Raw genomic sequence first — 18,823 nt, forward strand, 5'->3', positions numbered from 1 at the left:
AAAGCAGGCAGGAGAAGTGGGAGAGCTTGATAGTGAAAGGGGAAGGTTTCGGGCGTTCTCTGATTAGAGGTTGTTGACATGGGGAAGATGGAGGTGGGCTAACTCAAAGTGGGGGATCTTACGTGATTGGCTTGGTGGGCATCGTTGGCTTTCTCTGGTTGGTCCTTAGTTGAAAGGTGGGGGCAGCAAAAAAAAAAAAAAAAATAGGGAAGCTGGCCAAGTCCTGCCTGTTCTGGGCTGATAACTATGGCTACAGATGTTGTGGGTCAGAGTTCTTTTTTCATATAAGGTCTAGCCTTTGTCCATTTGTATATTCAGTGTTTTATAGGCTTTTCACCAACCTTGACATTTTTCTGATGGCAGACACCCTTTCTGGTGGCAGCTTTTCAGTCCCTTGATTTCCTGGGATGAGAAAGGATTAGTTTCCTGGTACATCTTCCAGATCCTTTTGTTCCATTCCCGTCAGTCACTCTTCTGTAATTCATGAAGCTCCACTCCCTCCCCGTGTTCTTTTCTGTTATCTATTAAACTCACTTGAGCCCATCGGATATATACTAGGTAACATAGATATCACTACTTTGTTCTTTAGAAGCTAATCATCTAGGAAGTGACATTGATACACTAAAAATATTTCAGTACCTCTTGGTAAGTGGTATAACAGAAGTGAAATAAAAGTTGACTAAATGACATTTTGTTTTTGGTCTGAGGTATAAATAGGCAAAGGGGAAGAGGGGAATGATGGCTGGATAGCATATGAGAGGTAGAAGTGCCAACATAGGTCTGGACTGGAAATATAAAGAGATTGGGGTATTCGGTGGGGCTGCACTGCTTATCGACTGACCCCCTCTTCTCATTGCTCAACCTCCACTTCATTCTGATTCCCACCGGAGACCTAATTATCCTCTAGAAATTGCATCATGTTGAATGCCAGCTCCCGATGTATTACCAGTACAACCTGCTGATAGGACAAAACTGAGTGTACTGCTTAAAGCTGTAGGAGGAACCATCACCTCAGCAGAGCTTTGGCAGTGTCTCGAGGGGGAGCAGCAAGGTCAGAATTTATTGAGAATGCAAAGTACGGTGGAAGGCAGGTCTTACAATGCCAAGGGCAGGTCAGGGGACGGGAGGAAGGCTTGAATTGGATTGGGTAAAGATCATGAAAGAGCAGCCCAGCACTGACGGGAGTAGAGGGTACAGATTTATGGGGCAGTGGTGCAAAGAATGTTAGGGCTTAATCTCTGTTGATGCTTACTACTGAAGGTGCGTCTTTCAGGATGTTCTGTAGTGAACACTGAAGCTATTTGTCTTCACAGGGGTCTCTTGGAATGGTAAAATCCTGCTAATGAGGACAACGGAATAACGAAGTCATATTAATGTAGACCATAAACTCAGTGTAGGGGAAGTAGTTTCAGTTCTCACTCACCCACAGTGTCTCAAAATCTGGAATGTTTCCTCTCATTCCAGGTCTCTACTTTTTAACTCAGGCTCTAATGCTTCTGAGTTTTTTTCTTGGACTTCCTCATCACTTCAGTAAATCCTAGTCTCCTTTTTATAAACTCCTCTTTTGCTTCCCAGCCTGAGTAATCTGTTTAACTTCATGTTTACTAGTAATCCATAAAAAGAGCAAGCAAGATGTAGAATACTGTAAAATATAACCTGAAGACATCAGAACTTTTTATATTAAAAGTCTTGGGTGAAGTCCTTTTAAAAAAGACAGTATCTTAAAGTTTTGCCTTTTAAAACAATAAACCAAGTATGGTGGGAAAATCCAAGTGGTATTGAATCTCAAAGTATAATAATGAAGGAATTAGAAGATTATATTAATAAATAATTGAGCTCACTGTTAAGTTTGAATCTGTATGTTCTTTCTTTGGATCCGTTTTCAACCTTTTATGTATTTTCCTACTTCTTAGCCCAAGGATATTTATTATGTTCTAGTTTTTCTAATGTTTTAATGTTTTGTAGAAAAATGCTATGTTGTAGGGCTAATTTCTTTGTGGATTGAGAAAAAAGATTAGGCTGATATCATTTGTTCTTTAGAGATGGGTTAATTCCTGTGTATTCTCTTTCTTTTTAGGCCAATTTGCGTCAGAAAGCTACTCACTCAGTACAAACTGATCTCAGTCACATGAGAAGAGAAAATTGTTCACAGGTGTACCCACCCAAGGATGCTGGCACGCAGTCTAAGAGAGAAGGCAGCAGCCAAGTGCCCAGGCCCCAGATTTACATAGCTGGTCTCCGTGGGGGACAGGGTAAAGTCACCTCTGGGGTCAAGGTGAACTTAACTAGAGCTGTTGATGAGACCTAGTTAGAGACTGAATTTTTAAAGTAGAGCTCACCAACTTATGAGCAGTGGCAAATATTATATTGACAAGTATCTTTGCATCCTTTAAAATTAGTTAATTTTGTGGGTCTGGCACATTCATGGGTTGTGTGAATGTTTTCTGGATTCTCATGTATATTCGCTGTCAACCTGCTACAAAAAACTAAAAGTTGTTCTCTGTAACACATTTTGCATTCTATTAAAATTGAAAAGTAAAACTCTGTCCACTCAGCTTTTATTTGTCAGAAAAAGTTTGGCAGCATTAAAGGCTGAAATTATGATGCTCTTTAGATATTAATATATTTATAAGATTGTGACTGAGATAGAAGCTTATTTATTTCTAAAATCATATTTAATGTTAAACATTAAAATTTTATTTTATTTTTTTAAACATTAAAATTTTAAAGTCTAGTCAGTATTTTCAGCCTCATTAGCTATTAAATGTTGACATAGGTGAAACTGATGTATAATAAGACCTCGCTAATTTGGAATAATTAGCGCAGAGGTCACATGAATTTTAAAAATCTGGAAATTTTACATAAAATCCGGATTTCTGGCCCCTTGACAAAAATCAGAATATTTGGCAGTACTTGGCTGGCCTTCCTGTGAATAGCGGCTGTGCTCTCTCATAGGCCAGGCACTTCCGGTGCCCGTTCCTGCTGCCTTGTCTTGTTTGCCTGACCCCATTGGCAGTTGTGTTTAGGGCCCATGTGAATTACTGATAGCTGAATTTTAGAGCTATAATTTTATAACTGTCTTACATAATTTTAATACCAACTCCTGGATAATAAAGACTCCCAGGTGGAGGGACTGTTAAACGTGCTTTAATGACGAGGGGATCATTTATATTTAGTGTATTTTTTCCTGCCTTGGTGACTTTTATTAAGGTGTTTATATAATTTGTTTTCTATGTAGGTTAAATGTTATTTTTAATATGAATATGTTTCAAAATCCATTTTCCACATATATCATGAAGGTAAACTTCAAACAGACCTACTTCTCAGTGTTCATGATTTTCATAGCTGTAGTTTAAAAATGATGTTAAAGATAGGCTAGCTGGCTGTTGAGGCAAGGCCTGGGGCAGGGGCGCGGGGTGGGGGCAAGGATCTGGCCTTGAAGGAGGTGGGATGGTGAGAGCTAACACTGAACTTTACAACATCAGGTTTTTTATTTTATCTGTTCTATCAACCCTCATTTGATTCTGCAAGACTTCTAAACACAGAAAAGAATGGCTGGTGAGCCATAATTTGGGGTTATCAAGTTAAGGCTGGAAGTAAAATTTCCAAATAATAAAAATACCAAACCCAGTTTGAAAAGCTCAATTTAATATCAGAAAGTTGCCTGGTAAGTACAATAGAGCCAGAATAAAGGGAGCTAGACCAAATGGTCCTCTGCTGGGACCTTGACCATCCACCCAAGCCCTAGTGCTCTCTAAAGATTCCCAACCACACGCTGGACCCCACGCCAGATGGTCACGCCCGTTTCAGCAGGTTGCAGGCCAAACTCATTGTCTTGGACAGACTTGTTTCTCCCTCTGTATTTCTTTCTGTGGTCAAAGGCCTCACCATCTACTCAGTAGTAGACATTAAAAACTTTTGACTGCCTTTTCCTCACAGCCCCTACATTTAATAAGTCAGCAAGCCCTATTGATTTGAATTGTCTGTGTCTTTCTGTTTTCGTCACCACTGCTATTGTTTAGGACTTAGTCCTATTACCTGATTCATTGGCATAATGTTTCTAACATATAAATCTGATCATTGTCACCCTGTCCTCTTCCCCCAACTTTTACTTCCTTCACTTAAACACCTACGAAGACTCATTTCTATTACCTAGGGGATAATGGGAAAATGCCTTCACATATTATGTAAGACTTCAAAATATATCCATTTATCTTCCAGTTTCATTTTCTGCTCCTCTCTTGCTATCTCCTTACACTATACATATTAGGCAAGTTGAACCAAACTCTTCAAATATGTCATTGTCTTTAATACCAAAGTCCTCTGCTCTTGCTTTTCACTGTCACCTGGAATGTACTCCACAGACACCCTCATGAGATTATGTTTGTCCTCACACTGATTAGGTTTTACCTTTTCAGTAAAGGTTTTCCCCATCACCTTTGGGAGAATTAATTGCTTCTTCCTTTGGATTTTCACTAGATTGTAGTTAGACCGTTAGTAGAGTACTTAAAGTCAGTAGGTATACATGTGGTCCTCTGTATTCTCCCTGTTAGATTGTGAATTCCTTGAGATTTGAACTGTGTTCTAGCCATTTTTATACCCCTGGCATTTGTATAGTATGTTGTTAGATGAATGAATGAATAAAAAGGGAATAAATGAAAGAACAAACTGGAGGCGGGCTATTGGTCAAGTGATTGTTTTAATAGTCAAGGTGGGAATTGATAAGAAGCTCAGCAGCAGAGTAGTCATTGGAAAAGAAGAGAGAATGGAACAGAAGAAAAAGGAGATTATTTTTTGAGAAGTGGTGGGAAATAAAGTTGGATAGGTCATGTTGGTATAGCTTTTGGAGAACGTTGAAAGCCAGGCAGAGGAATATGTTGCCTGTCAGAGGTCAGACATTAGGAAACCATTGCAGATTCTTCAACAGAAGATTGTGGGAGAGAGATGCTATGTTTGGGGAGATGGCTAGGAAGCTGTGTTGCAAGAGTTAGGGTATGTGGTAATGGATGACATGAAGGGCAAATGTGAGATTTAATGAACAGGATAGAACATCTCAGGAAAAGGAAGGAAAAAATCACAGTATGACTTCAGGGTGTCTACCCTAGGAGACCGAGGATAATTGGGAAGAGGAGCTGGTTGATCAAAAAAGAGAACACGTTCAGTACTAGAGAAATTGTGTTTTTAAGAGATAAAAATAAAGCAGAGGTGACTGGAATTTGAACTGGACAAAGGTAATTTGGGAGGTCATCCCCAAGGGAATGGGGATGGAATGAGGAGAAAGAGACAAAATGAGACCAAGGAGCAGTCAGAGGAGTAGACAAAGACATAAGGAATCCCTGTGGCCAAAGAAGTAAAGTCAAGGTCTACTACTTACTAGCTGTGTTACTTAATATTTTCCTGCTGCAGTTTCTTCATCATGAACATGGGGATACTAATAGTTCCTAACTGATTGGGTTGTCAAGAGGATTAAATGAGTTAACCCACGCAAAGCATTTATATGGTAAGTGCTCTGTTAATGTTGACCAAGAAAGGAGAGAGTCTCGGTGTCTCAGTCTACTGCACTCCCCTCTTCACTTTGCCCACTTTCTGTTTTCAAGCTCTCAGTCAGTGCCTCGAATAATGCTTGGCACATTATGGCTTTCAGTCAATGTCTGATAAATAAACAGAAGAGGATAAGAAATGAGAAAAGTTCGATGGAGTACAGAGTTGGCTTGAGTAGAAGATCGCAGTAGGCAGAAAATGGTAGAAATAAGAACAGACTACATATCAGTACTGCTTGGTAGGAAAAGAAAAATGAGATTATGGTAGCTAAAAAACGAAGCAGAGGCAAGGGAGAGTTAAGCTCCAATAAGAAATGTTTAGATGTTGATGATTGTTACTCATGTTTTGCTCTTAAAGTCTAGACACTGAATTTTACGTTGTCTCCTTGTATTTTTTAACTCTCAATTACAAAATGCAACAATTCTTTTCAGCTTGTCTTTAGTAATATTACACCATAGGAAGGAATTGTTTTAAAATACTAACCTAACAAATTGGGATGTAATTTTCTTAATAGCAGAATGAGAAAAACATGCTTAAGTTGTCATGGAAACAATTATGTTTAGGTGTCTGCATTTGCCTAAATGTTCTTTATGGTTAATGATTTACTATGCTTGAAACTTCACCACTTTTAATAATCTATTATATAGCTGTATCCTGAATTTGACTATAACTTCCTTAAGCCTTCTGGTATTGCTTACTGCACAGCTTACACTTTTACTTTAGTACCAGTGGATAGAGTAATGGGCTTCCTTTTATATAATTCATTGACACTAGGGTAGCTGTCATGCCTGAGCAGAGATAGAAGTGAGCAGGATTTCAAGGCAAATGCCGCAGCTTGGTAATGACCATCAGGAATATCATTAGGGTTTCAGATGGCGATATAGCAGTAGTTGTTTGAGATACAGTCAGTTTAGCTCATTAACAGGCAAATGACCCTGTGGTTCACATGTTGAAGATGAGTGCTTCTCGCAATAACCACGGTTGATAGAAGGCTAGGCATACACAAAAGCAGCACATTAAGTCAATAGGTTTTCCTCCAAGACTTAGGATAATTCAGAATGAGAAAGTAAAATTTAGCTCACATGTAAAGAATGTAAATATCTGCTTGGCCATTCACTGGGCTGAGATAACAAACAGAAACACCAGCTGGAAAGTTAACAGGAAATAATATTTACCTGAAGGGTATGCTCAGTAAAGTATAATAACCACCCCCTCTTCTGAGTGTCTACTTTCTAACTCAATGAAACATTTTGTTCTCTGAAAGCATACGGGGTTAGGAACCTTGCTGTTGAAATTGTTATCAGCAGGAATGAAATGGCCTGCTTTTGCTTGGAGGATTTAAGTCACTTTGACACAAAGAAGCAGCCTCAATTTCCAGTCTAGAAGCAAAGCCTTCCATTTCAGGGGCTCCTGAATACAGCAGTCCACATCCGGTAACTTTGTTGTTTTCAAGAAAACAGGATCCTGAGACTATTCTTCAGTCCAGATCTGATGTTGACTTCTTTATAAATAGCCCTGATTCGAATCAAAACACTGCTTCCTTTAAATTTCACCCAAGTGCATCCATCTCCCGGATTTTATAACTCTTTCTTTGTTTCCAGAGACATCCCACACAATTTCTGTAGTGTGAGATTTCCCTCACTGGAATGGATCAATATATCTGACTTTCTCTAAATATAGGTTTGTCCCTAGTGGTCTTGGGCTGAACAGGTTAGGACAAGAGGCATCAAAATCTAGCCAAGGTTCATGCCAATGCTTTGGGACAATTAAAGTTTATTAAGAAAAGTAGAGTTCAGTAGCATATGTTATGTGAACCAGAAATGTCACAAAAAACAGCCCAACAGCATTTTACCTACCACCCTAATTATAGTGTGTGTGTGTGTGTGTGTGTGTGTGTGTGAGAGAGAGAGAGATACTATTCTCTACCAGAAAGAACCATAGTTCCTTGAAGTGTAGCTGATTCCATGACGTAGGACAGGGAAGTATCAAGATTGGCTGGAACCTCTTGTTGCCAGAAATAAAGAATGCTTTAAAAATCTTGTGCAGAGGTAAAGAAACAGTAGATTTACAAGGGCCATATTGGGATAACTTGAGCATCAAAAGAAGAATAATTATATTTAATTAAGTTGAGACCATAATGTTACTCCAAAATGGGAAGAGCTAAACCGCACAAAGCTGTAGTTGTAAAACAAAAGAAGGAATGTATGATGGAATGTTTTCCATTATTAAAGTTAATTTCAAGTACACGTGTGAATTTTTTGTTTAAGTGTATATATAGGAACATATGCAATAAGGAACTGTACCAATTACAGGAAGAGGTGAGAAGCACCAGTGAGCACATATACAACCCGGTAGAGGGAAGGTCCAACAGTGTTCCAAAATGAGATTAATCAAATGTCCGACTCTGCGTTGGTGGTATAGTGGTGAGCATAGCTGCCTTCCAAATGTCGGACTCTACAAAGCTTCTTCTAACAGTAATGTGATGCTAATAAAGCATGCAAATTTTTCCAATAATGTTAGTAAACTAGATTTATCTACATATATGTATATCTAGTGATAAGACAATGGCATATAACAATCACTCAAACCTCTGAAAAGTCATTTTAGGGAAAGATGGTGCTACAGGAGGTGTAGGCTTCTGGGTATTTTAGATTCTTGTATCCCTGTTCCCGTAAGGGCTGAGATACCTTTATATTTTAACCAATCCGCGTTATCTGGAAAGGCTTTCATTTTGCCAATGAATTGTTTCTAGCAACGCTTGTGCTTATTAATATCCTCTAGTGAAAGTGAAGATTATAGCAATTGAAGTAAATGCCTGTTGACACGTCTAACATTTTTGAAGCCCTTTTGTTGTGAGAAGATCATGTAGTTAGAATGTCTGGCCAAGTAAATATAATCAATGACAATGCTGACAATAGGGACACAGCCACCAGACTTCTGAAAAATATATAAATCATATTAAGTTTAAGTAAGCGGTAACAATGCAAGGTAATGAGCAAAGTGAAAGTTACAAAAGTTGGCGAAAGTAGTTTCTGTTACTTTGCGGGTTCTGGGGGTTTCTACAACAGCTCTGACAGGCATAAATCACCAAGTCTTAACTCAAGTCCTATTTGCTACGAAATCACCTTGGTGAGGACTACAATTCCCAGAAGGCAACGCTCTGCTCCCTTGACCCGGCTTCCTTAGCCGGCCGGGAGATGTAGTTTACAGAATGACGCCTTCCACTCGACTTTTACGCACTTGTCAGCAAGGACTCGGCCGTAAAGGCCTCTCCTCCATCCGGGTCTTCCCATTTTCGGGGGTAGCTCGGATTGCTGAGCCAAATCTTGGTGCCAGGCTAGGCAGGAAGTCGGCGGACGGTCGGCGGGCGAGGCGCTCTAGGCCGAGTGATTTTCGTCTCTATGACCACAAGGAGGCGGTCTCGGGTGTCCCGAGGACGGCGCGCGGAGGGGGCGTGCGTCAGTTCCGCGCGGGGCTGTCGGGGAACCATGGCTGCCCCAAGAGGTGAGGCCGGGGGCCGCCGGGACTGGGGAGTCCACGGGGGGCGGTGGCGCGCGAGCGTCAGCTCCTGCCCGCGCCCGCGGGTCTCCGGGGCCAGGCCGAGGCGTCGGGCATCGGGAGTTTGTTTGGAGCCGCTCTGTGGCGTGAGCCTGTGCCTCCGCCTGTCTAGGCGGCGCGGGGCAGTCAGCCTCCTGTGGCTGTCTTCCCCCTGGCGGACTTCGCTCGGGGCCGCTTGGCAGCCCCAGACCGCGCCTGCCCCGACGAGGTTGCAGTGAGTGGGTGGAAACCTAATTCAGACAGGCCCAGCCTGCGGCGGAGCTGGAGAGGGGTCAGAGCGCAGCTCCCGGGCGGGACCCGCATCACCCGGCGGGAGGCAGGACTGTGCTCCATTCCGGCCGGGGTCGTCGTGGCTGCGGTCTCTTCGGCGCCTTCTGCCCTACGGATGCTCAGAGGCTTAAGGGCATGCTCCGGGCGCGGAGCCCAAGTGGCGGCTGGTCCCTGTAACAGTCACAGAAAACATCACTGGGGCATTAAAACAGCGCAGAAACCGTAACGAGATGGAGAAAGCAGTCGTTAACAGAGTTCCTTCCCTGGAGAATATTGTATGTGGTTAGAAGGAACACTTTGATATTTTGGGTGGAGGGCGAGATTCACCGCTTTCCCCCCAGGGATGGCACATTAGAGTAATAATATTTGATGACTAATTGCCATTTCATGAGAGTGATTCTCATTAACCCCGAAGCACTTTGTTTTGCTGAGTGGGGTATGTAAGTTAGGAACAGAGCTGAAATTTTTGGACCTCAGAGCTGTAGCTAGGATAGGTTGAGCGACATCCGGATTCCTTCTCCACCCTTCTCCCACAGGGCATTTGGCTTCACCTCTGAATAAATGTTAAAAAAATATTTGAAGGATATCTTTCTGCTGGGTGCCAAGTTATTTTCCTGGTTGGGGAACCCATGTTTATCATAAAGCCCTGCCCAGGGGCATTGTCTGTGGTTGCGTATCATGCGCTTAGGCATTCTCCTATTTCAAGTCCAACCTTAAGAGTCTTTTTGTAGCAACACAGGAAATAAGGGGGAAAAATAGAATTGTTTTGATAACTAACATAGGATGGGGACAGCAAGATTAATGATGAGCAAAACTTCAAAATTACAGAACTCAAATCATCTGAAATAGTTGCAATAATTTACAGACTTAGGCTTATTGTCAGTAAATACTTGTGCCTTTGCCATAAGTCTTATATGCCCACTATAAATGTATGATACTAACATTATATTATAAAGATATATTAAATACGTAATTGATTATATCCCAAACTAGTGTCAGTATGCCACATAATCTTGCAGTTGAGGCATTCTTCAGGACCCAAATCTTTGCTTCACTGGTTGACATTTAAAATCAGCTGTGTTTTGTGTATGTATGTGTGTGTTCATGTATTTGGAAAGTTTTGTTTTGCAATTTTCAAATGTCATGGGTTTTAAAAAGTATTTTGTGTTTGAAATTAGGAAGCATTTTGAGGTATAACATTGATTAACTTCTATAAACTGTCTACTAAGTAATATCTTTGTTGTACATATTTTCCAGAAAATGTCAGTTTATTATTCAAGTTATATTGCTTGGCAGTGATGACCCTGGTGGCCGCAGCTTACACCATAGCTTTAAGATACACAAGGACATCAGACAGAGAACTCTACTTTTCAACCACAGCCGTGTGTATCACAGAAGTTATAAAGTTATTGCTAAGTGTGGGAATTTTAGCTAAGTGAGTATAAATACTTTTTAGTGTGTTAAATTGTTAATTTTCCACTTAGTTAAGGTATTTTCTTTATTAGAGAATTCAAGCTATGTCTTCATATGTTTGATCACTCTAGAGCTGTGTTTCTCAACTTGGGGCAGTTTTGTTCCACAGGAGATCTTTTTTGGTTGTGTCCACTTGGCTGATGCTACTGGCATCTGCTGGGTGGAGGCTGAGGATGCTGCTGAACTTTCTACAACGCGCAGAACAGCCCTCCTCAGCAGAGAATCATCCAGCCCCACGTAACAGTAGTGCTGAGGTTGAAGAACCCTGCTCTAAACGAGGGGTTGGCAAATTATGACCTGGGGACCAAACCCTGTTTGCTGCCTCTCTTTGTTGCAGCAGAGACTGTGTGACTCATGACGCCTAAACTATTTACCATTTAACCCTCACAGAAAAGAATGACTTCTGTTTTAGAGGCATATATGATAATAATAGTTAATGTTTCTTGTGTGTTTTGTGTGTTAAGTGCTAAGTGCTTTTCATGTAAATCATCTAACTTAATCTGTAGACATTTTTTAGATAAGTACTGTACTCTTGTTTTACCTGGACAGCACCAGAGGTTCCTCAGTGTTACAGTTTTATAAACATGTGGCAGCACTGGGCTTTGAATTGGTAACATCGTATGAGAGTCATTTTAGCTAAGGTTGCAGTATAAGAGAGGCTTAGGAATAGGGGCTTTGGAGTGACACAGACATAATTTTAAAACTTGATGCAGTGAGATTCTGACTTTGTACACATCTCTTAACCTTTCTAAGTTTTAGTTTCTTTATTTTTTAATTGCAGAAAATAATATAGGGTTGTGAGAATTAAATAAAATCTGGTAGGAAATTGCATTGGGGAAAAATTGATGAGATGCGGACCCTTTTGGGTCATATGGCAGGTGAGAGATGTGAGTTAGAGTGGGGCACCAGTGAGGAATAGCATGTGTGTAAGCTTTTAGGTAGAAACAAAGTTCATATAAACACTTTTAAATTTCATTTAACAAGTATTTATTGATTTCTGTGTTATGGTTTCTTAAAAAGTGTTGAATATACAAGTATGAATGAAATAGATATGGTTTCTCCTTGCTTGGAGCTTCGGCTTAGAGGAAGAGAGAGAAAATAAACCAGTAAATACACGCATGATGACAAATAATCATGTGAAAAAATACTCAAAGTGGTTTGGGGAGGGAGAAAAGAACAAAAATAACTTGAGGCCACATGGTGGCAAGCTTTAATATATTTGTCACGCACTTGGATGGTTCAGTCATTTAAGCATCTGCCTTCTGCTCAGGTCAGGATCTCTCAGCGGGGAGTTTGCTTTTCCCTCTCAGACTGTCCCTCTCCCCTGGTGCTCACATGTTCTCAAATAAATAAAATCTTAAAAAAAAATTATCTTTTGGGCTGAGATACTGTGGCAGCTTAACTTGTTAGGTTGCAAGTAGGGTAAAATTTCAGATCTTTCACAGTTTCTTAACAAGATTCCTTTTTATGGAGATTTGGCTTTGCTTAGGGGACTCTTCATTCTGGATAACGTCAGATAATTGAGAGGTCTTGTTGTACCTTTAAAAGGCAGTGTTCCAAAGGCAAAAATCTCTGTTTAAAACTCTAAAACAACTTCTACATAACAACGTAAGAGTTTAATAAAATCTTAAGGCTTGGCTTCTTTTATGACAAACATAGGGATATTGGAAGAAGAGGGATAAGGGAACCCATCTCTTCTTTTTTTCCTCCAAATTCCATGGGGAGAAAAAATTGTGACTCAAGAATGAAATAGGACTGTCAGGCATGACAGCAGCCATTTTTAAACTGTAAGGTCAAATCATGATTCAGTTGTTTGGTAACTGTTAGGAATTTTTAAGAACCAATGTGCAAAAATAAAGCAGTGAGGCCTTTGGTGTAACTCAGCCATTGAGCTGTGTTCTGCCAATCCACCTGTATAGACTTTGTTTTACTTTGATGCTTTTCCAGCCTTGCAAAGCTTGGTGTGTAGTATTTCTTTTTCTTCAGTTATTCAATGTTATGGGTATGGTCAGTTGTAGTTTATTTTGTGGAAACCTTTTTGGAAATTACATAAAAATAAAAGCACAAAAATTTCTAAGAATTCACCAGCCAAGTCAAATAATGGTGCTGAAGTGACAGCAGTGTGGAAAACCAAATACTGTACTTGATCAACATCATCATCATCATCAATATTTAGTTGCTGTGTCTGTCACCAGCATAATGTAAAGGTTTACAAGAGAGGCTCTTTTATGAACCTGTACCTGCAGAGTACACAAGACCAGAGACAACCAAGAAAAGTAAAGAATTATGACATACATAGTTTTGGTAGTTGGCATTTGACATTATATGACTAACAAGAATTTGGCGGTCAAGAAGAATCATTTAAAGCACACAAAGTTTCTGTGTGGAAAAAGCATTGGCAAAAAATTTACAAAACATGAAATTAGATACATTTGAAATTATTGGATTTTAAAGTGAATATAATTTTTATGGAGAATGTGTTGGTAAATTTTCATATGCTTATTCAAAACACATTGGCAGAAAATAAATACCTGTGCTTCATAAAGAAAATATTTTATTCCTTGGAACAAAGAATTTACTTAGAATGCTCATTTCTTAGAATGGGAAAAAAGTGAAAGATAAAGGAGAATTATTTCAACCTAGGAAGCCAGAGATTGATACTTACAAAATGAAATGACAGGACATGGCAATTGCTTCTTTAGCCATATGTGATGAGACACTTGATAATGAAACTAAACACGGCTGTTTGGGAAAGATACCCCGTGAAAATGTTGAAAGTTGGTTCTAGATCTTGAAGGGACAACCAGCTTATATTAATAAGCTGTTAGTAGCTGTTTCCAGTTTGGAATATGGAAAAGATGAATAAAATACATGGCCAGACTCTGGGCTACTAGAAATGAATTGAACAGTTAAGAGTTGCACAAGTGAAAGACCCAATAACTTTTTATTTGTCCTTTTGATTTAATTGTGTGAGGTTTGCAAAGAAGTAAAAGATTTTCTAGATACTCTCCATGCTGTCATTTCTTTGTATACCTAATAAAACTGACAACTTAAAAAAAGTGCGTCAAAGGCAAATACGATGTTAGTAGTGTGTCAAAAACACAAGTTGGATATTACTGCTTTATTTTACTGTGATGGAGAAACTTAAAATATCAGAAAGTATTTGTGGTAAGAGTTTAGATTTTGTTTTCAAAGTAGAAGCAATACTTTATCATTTCAGAGAGGTTAACGATTTCAGGACATTGTGGGAGAATGTGAAAATTACATTAGAAGTAACTAAAAGTTTGTACCTTAAAAAAATTCTCTCCAGAGAAGAAAAAGAACAAGTTAGATCCTGATGATAAAATAAAATTTCTCCCATACTGTGAAAATAAAGTTAATGTAAAAATTAGACAACATGTTAACCAAATTCTCATTTGAAAATTTTGGAGGACAGGAAGAGGAAAAAAACCCGGAACTACTATTTAAATGGGAAAAAAAAATTATTAAAGAAAGTACAGGCTTCTTCCCTTCTTCCCACTCTTTACCTTGTGATAAAGTGCAATAATTTTATAGAGTTGACATAAATATTATTTCAGAACTTCAATTTTATCTGAACTATGCAGAGCCTAACCTCATAGACCAGTTTGGCTGTTTGTTTATTTAGTATGGTCTCTACAATAGTGCTCTTTGCTCAGTAATATGTTTAGTCTTGGCTGATTGTTAAAGAAGTACATATTTTATTCTATGTAGAGATGGGGGCAGAGACTCAGGAAAGTTCTTGAAATTCTTTTTTTTTTTTTTTTAAAGATTTTATTTATTTGTCAGCGAGAAACACAGCCAGAGAGGGAACACAAGCAGGGGGAGTGGGAGAGGGAGAAGCAGGCTCCCCACTGAGCAGGGAGCCCGATGCGGGGCTCGATCCCAGGATTCTGGGATCATGACCTGAGCCGAAGGCAGATGCTTAATGACTGAGCCACCCAGGTGTCCCAGTTCTTGAAATTCTTAATGTCTTGTTCATAATTAAGGTTCACTTACAGAGAAACACATCACTGCCACATCCAAATAATCTGTTTCCCTTCCTCCAAATATTTTAAACACAGTCGTGCCTATGTCTATTTCAATATATTGATGGAATGGGACAGTCAGGTTCATTCATTTATCAAACCCCAGTTCTGTGCTCAACACTGTTTCAGATGTAAGAAGTATAGTTGCAAACTACAAAGGCATAGTTCTGTCCCAGTGGAGCTGATAGTCTAGTGGAGAACCAGACACTAAGCAAATGAGTAACAAATTTGCGGTGTTAAGAAGGATAAGTAGAGGATGCTGTAAATAAGTAGAGGGTCTCCATTTGGGTTGGAAGCTCTCTCTCTGAGAAAGTTACATTTAAACCTAGACCTGAAGATTGAGTGGAAGTTGTGTAGGAAAAGAGCCCAGAGAAGGCAGAGAGAACAGTGTGTTTGAAGTCCCCGAAGCAGAAAAATTCTTGACTCTTAAGTAACAACAGCAGCAAATCAGTATGTCTGCAGTGTTGTGAGAAGGGAGTGGTGCTAAGATGAAGCAGGAGAGGTCTGCAAGGTATCAAGAATAAGTCCATGGCCCTGTGAAGAATTTTGGATTTAAGTGCATTTGGAAATAATTGAATGGTTTAATTCAGGGACTAACCATGGCAATCCATTTTGCTTTAAGAGTCACATTGATCTTTGAGGAAAATGGATTAGAAGGGTGCCAAGAGTTGGAAGTAAGGAAGCTTATTAGAGGCTAGGCATAATGGCCTACTATAACAACACAGGATGAAGAGAAGCTAATGGATCTGAGTTATGTTCTGGAAGGAGAATCTGTAGATGTTGGTGATGGGGTTGGGTACACAGTCGATTTGTATTTTTCACAGTAGTTATGTTCTATGAGGTCACCATGCACGCTGATTTAGTGAATATTGATCTAGTGCTCCTAGGGGAAAAACAGTGTTAGGTTCCTGTGAGCCTCTGGTCACAATATTTTCATCAACTGATCAATATATAACCTTGTTTTATGTGTGTTTCTGTTTAAAGACACCCTATTTCATATATGTTGATTCGTTTAGCATTGAACCACAGCCAATAGCACTATAAGTCATGCCTAACGAAATCTTATCTAACATGTATTTTCTCCTTAAGGCACATTACAGCTGTCTTGGATTTGGACAGTATGCTTGGGGGCCATTTTAAACAGCAGAATCACCACCAGAAAGCCCCCAAATGTGGAAAACGTGGCACTAAATAGACTACGTTTGCTTACAGTATAAGAACTGAAACAAGAAGGCAGAGCATTGCCTTTTGTGACCTCAACTGGGAATGTGTATATTAGGCAACTCAAATTTTTGGCCTCTCTGTGCATGTCTGCCTATGATTGTAAAAGTGCTGAGAGTATTGATTTTGGGGTTGCAAATACACTTTAGCAAATAGGCAGATTCGCACATACAGAACCCACGAGTAATGAGGATCAACTACAGTAGGTGAGGGAAGAGAGGTGTTAAGAATCATATCTATGTTTCTTAATATTAAAAAACTGGGTAAATAGAGTTATTTTTTTTTCTGAGATAGGAATAAAAGCAGATTTTAGGGAAGGGGATATCAATAATTTAATTTTGGGTAGGTACAATATAAAGTTTTTAGTGCCTCTGAGACATCCAAGTGGGCTATGGAGAAAAGGCAGTTGTGTAGATGCATCTGGAACACAGAAGAGAGGTCTGGGCTGGAGAAATAAATATGGATGTCCTTATCACATAAAGTATTTAATTTCATGGGATTAGAAGAGATTGTCAGAAGAGAGTAGTCTCATAAAAGTATTCTCATTTTCAATGCGCTTTAATGCCATATACCTTAAAGATTCCTATTTTCTGGACAATATAACCAGAAACCACAGAACCTACATAAAGAGGAACATACAATAATAGGTGCAATATGTTTAGACAAACGGAAAGCTTATTTAAAAAAATCAAGAGTCAGTCTGGTCTGAAGCAGTGTCCTACAATTTTGTAAGAGTTAAATTAAGCAGACGAAGGTAAGCATAACTTCAACCAAGTGCCCAAATTAGGTAAATTAGAATATTTAGGTCCTAAGAATTTAAGCAGAGGCAACCGTAGCTCTGGGGATGGTTCCTGGTGAGCTTTGGAGATCTCAAGTCTAGTCACTCCTCTCGTGTCAGAACTTTGAGACTGGAAAGGGCCTAATTAATATATTCTGGTCTAATAAATTTGACCTGACCAAATGGATCAGCAAGGTTCCAGACTCATGTTTTAAATGGGCAGTCTCTCAGGATTTGAGGTGGTGGGGAGTTTCTGTACCTAGAGAGTCCTACTTGGATAGAAGTCATGTTGGCAATCCAGGTCAGATGGCAGAGACCCCATTCTCTTTGGTTCTTTCTCTTCCTTTTTCCCTTTCCTGGGGGTAGGAGTAGTGGGGTTGCATTCCCTGAAGCATGGGTATTGTTAGTATGGTAAAAACCTTTGTAGTCTGAAGGGTATGGCTGGCTTGCTGAAACACTGGAAGGCAGCAGCTTAATTTTAATCTCAAATCTTTTCTTTGCCCTATTTATATATAGTAAAAAAAAATAAATTATAAGTGAAATTCACTTGAAACTTCTGTGTGATGTGTTTAGGATATTTAACTTTTTAAAGGAAACATAGACTTGCTTTGGTGAGGAGTGCAATATATATTGGGGCAACAACAACCATGGATTTCATTTACATTTCTTCAGAAAAAAAGTAAAAACATCTTTCAGATGGTGGTAAGGGAGCAGAAGGCAGAGAAATGCATGCCTTGGTGTGGTCTCCAAGAAAATTGGGCATTAAATGCGGAAAATACTTCTGCTGTAATATATAATGTTGTAAGTTAAAACCGCCTTAGGAAAACCAAAGAATAATGCTTCTTTTTGGCACTATTATGAAAATGAATTTTTGAGACCTAATGAGCAGATATCTAACTTCTTTAGAAAGCAGGAAACTACACTGTAGAATACAATCTGTTAATCACTGTCAAAATGTGTTATGTAAAAGGCCAAACATCTTTTAAGAGTGCAGCAACTAAATTTGCTGCATTCAGACTTTCAGGATTGTTGCTATTCAGACAGGCTGCCAGAGTGATGGTGTTAAGGAAACATTCTTTCCTGTCTCCCTTCAGATGGAGGGAAACATGCAGGTAAATACAGCCAATTTTCATTTCATTCTTGTACCTCTATTTTAGTTGTAGCTATAATTTCATCTTCTGTGATGAGAAATCTTAGGCTGAGGGAAGATGTATTTGCCGAAGATACCTAACAGTGATTGGCAGTGATAGGATTTAGATGTTCCCTGATCTCTAGTTTTCAGATTATGAGTCTTTCAGAACAGTGAAATGATTGAGTAGTTTTGATTAGCTAGGACAAAGAGTGTAGTAGCATTGTTAGACGTTTCAGTAATTTTCAATTTTATTTTTTGCTTTTTCTCTTATTTTTTTATTTCTGAATGCCAACATTTTGCCCATGCATATTTTATATTCTTTCTCTGCACATAGTTTTGCATTTTTTCCCGAACTATTTGAAAGGAAGTTTTACATAAGATGCCCCTTTGTCCCTAGATTCTTTAGTGCATATTTCCGGAAAACAAGACATTCTGTTACCTAATCATAAAATACCAAAATTGAGACATCAGTATTTACACAATACCATTATTTAATTGGCAGACCTTAGATAATTTTGCCAATTGCCCTAATGTCCTTTAATGGTAAAATAATTACATTTAGTTGTTATATCTCTAGCTTCCTTTAATTTGGGACAGTTCTTCCATCTTTTTTTTTCAAGTCTTTGACATTGTTGAAGAGCATAGTCCGTATGTCCCCCAATTTATGTTTATTGAAAGCTTTTTATGATTAAATTTAGTTGTATTTTTTGTTTTTGTGGTCCGAAATATCACAGAAATGATTTTCCTCAGTGCAGTATATCATCAGGCATGCAATATCTGTTTGTCCTATCACTGGTAATTTAA

At 39.1% G+C, this 18,823-nt stretch overlaps 2 protein-coding genes across 8 annotated transcripts in view; both read left to right on the forward strand.

The window, feature by feature from the left end:
• The window catches only part of CFAP206 (cilia and flagella associated protein 206), a 30,587-nt gene extending 28,046 nt beyond the window's left edge, over positions 1-2,541 (forward strand). For all 5 annotated transcript variants that reach the window (XM_025860067.2, XM_025860073.2, XM_073893489.1 and 2 more), the window contains one exon: positions 2,078-2,541. In XM_025860067.2, coding sequence (XP_025715852.1) covers positions 2,078-2,308 — 231 coding nt within the window. In that variant the 3' untranslated portion in view covers positions 2,309-2,541. The remainder of the gene's footprint in view (positions 1-2,077) is intronic.
• A 6,289-nt stretch (positions 2,542-8,830) lies between these two features.
• SLC35A1 (solute carrier family 35 member A1) overlaps positions 8,831-18,823 on the forward strand; it is a 55,528-nt gene continuing 45,535 nt past the window's right edge. Inside the window, exons 1-2 of one of the 3 annotated variants that reach the window (XM_073893595.1) lie at positions 8,831-9,045; positions 10,627-10,804. In XM_073893595.1, the coding sequence (XP_073749696.1) occupies positions 8,943-9,045; positions 10,627-10,804 (281 nt within the window). In that variant the 5' untranslated portion in view covers positions 8,831-8,942. The remainder of the gene's footprint in view (positions 9,046-10,626; positions 10,805-18,823) is intronic. The other 2 variants (XR_012378494.1, XM_025862398.2) reach the window with 2 other exon arrangements.

Source organism: Callorhinus ursinus, unplaced genomic scaffold (assembly GCF_003265705.2).
Source record: "Callorhinus ursinus isolate GAN/ISIS: 27379988/994484 unplaced genomic scaffold, GSC_fseal_2.0 scaffold6, whole genome shotgun sequence".
NCBI lineage: Eukaryota > Metazoa > Chordata > Mammalia > Carnivora > Otariidae > Callorhinus > Callorhinus ursinus.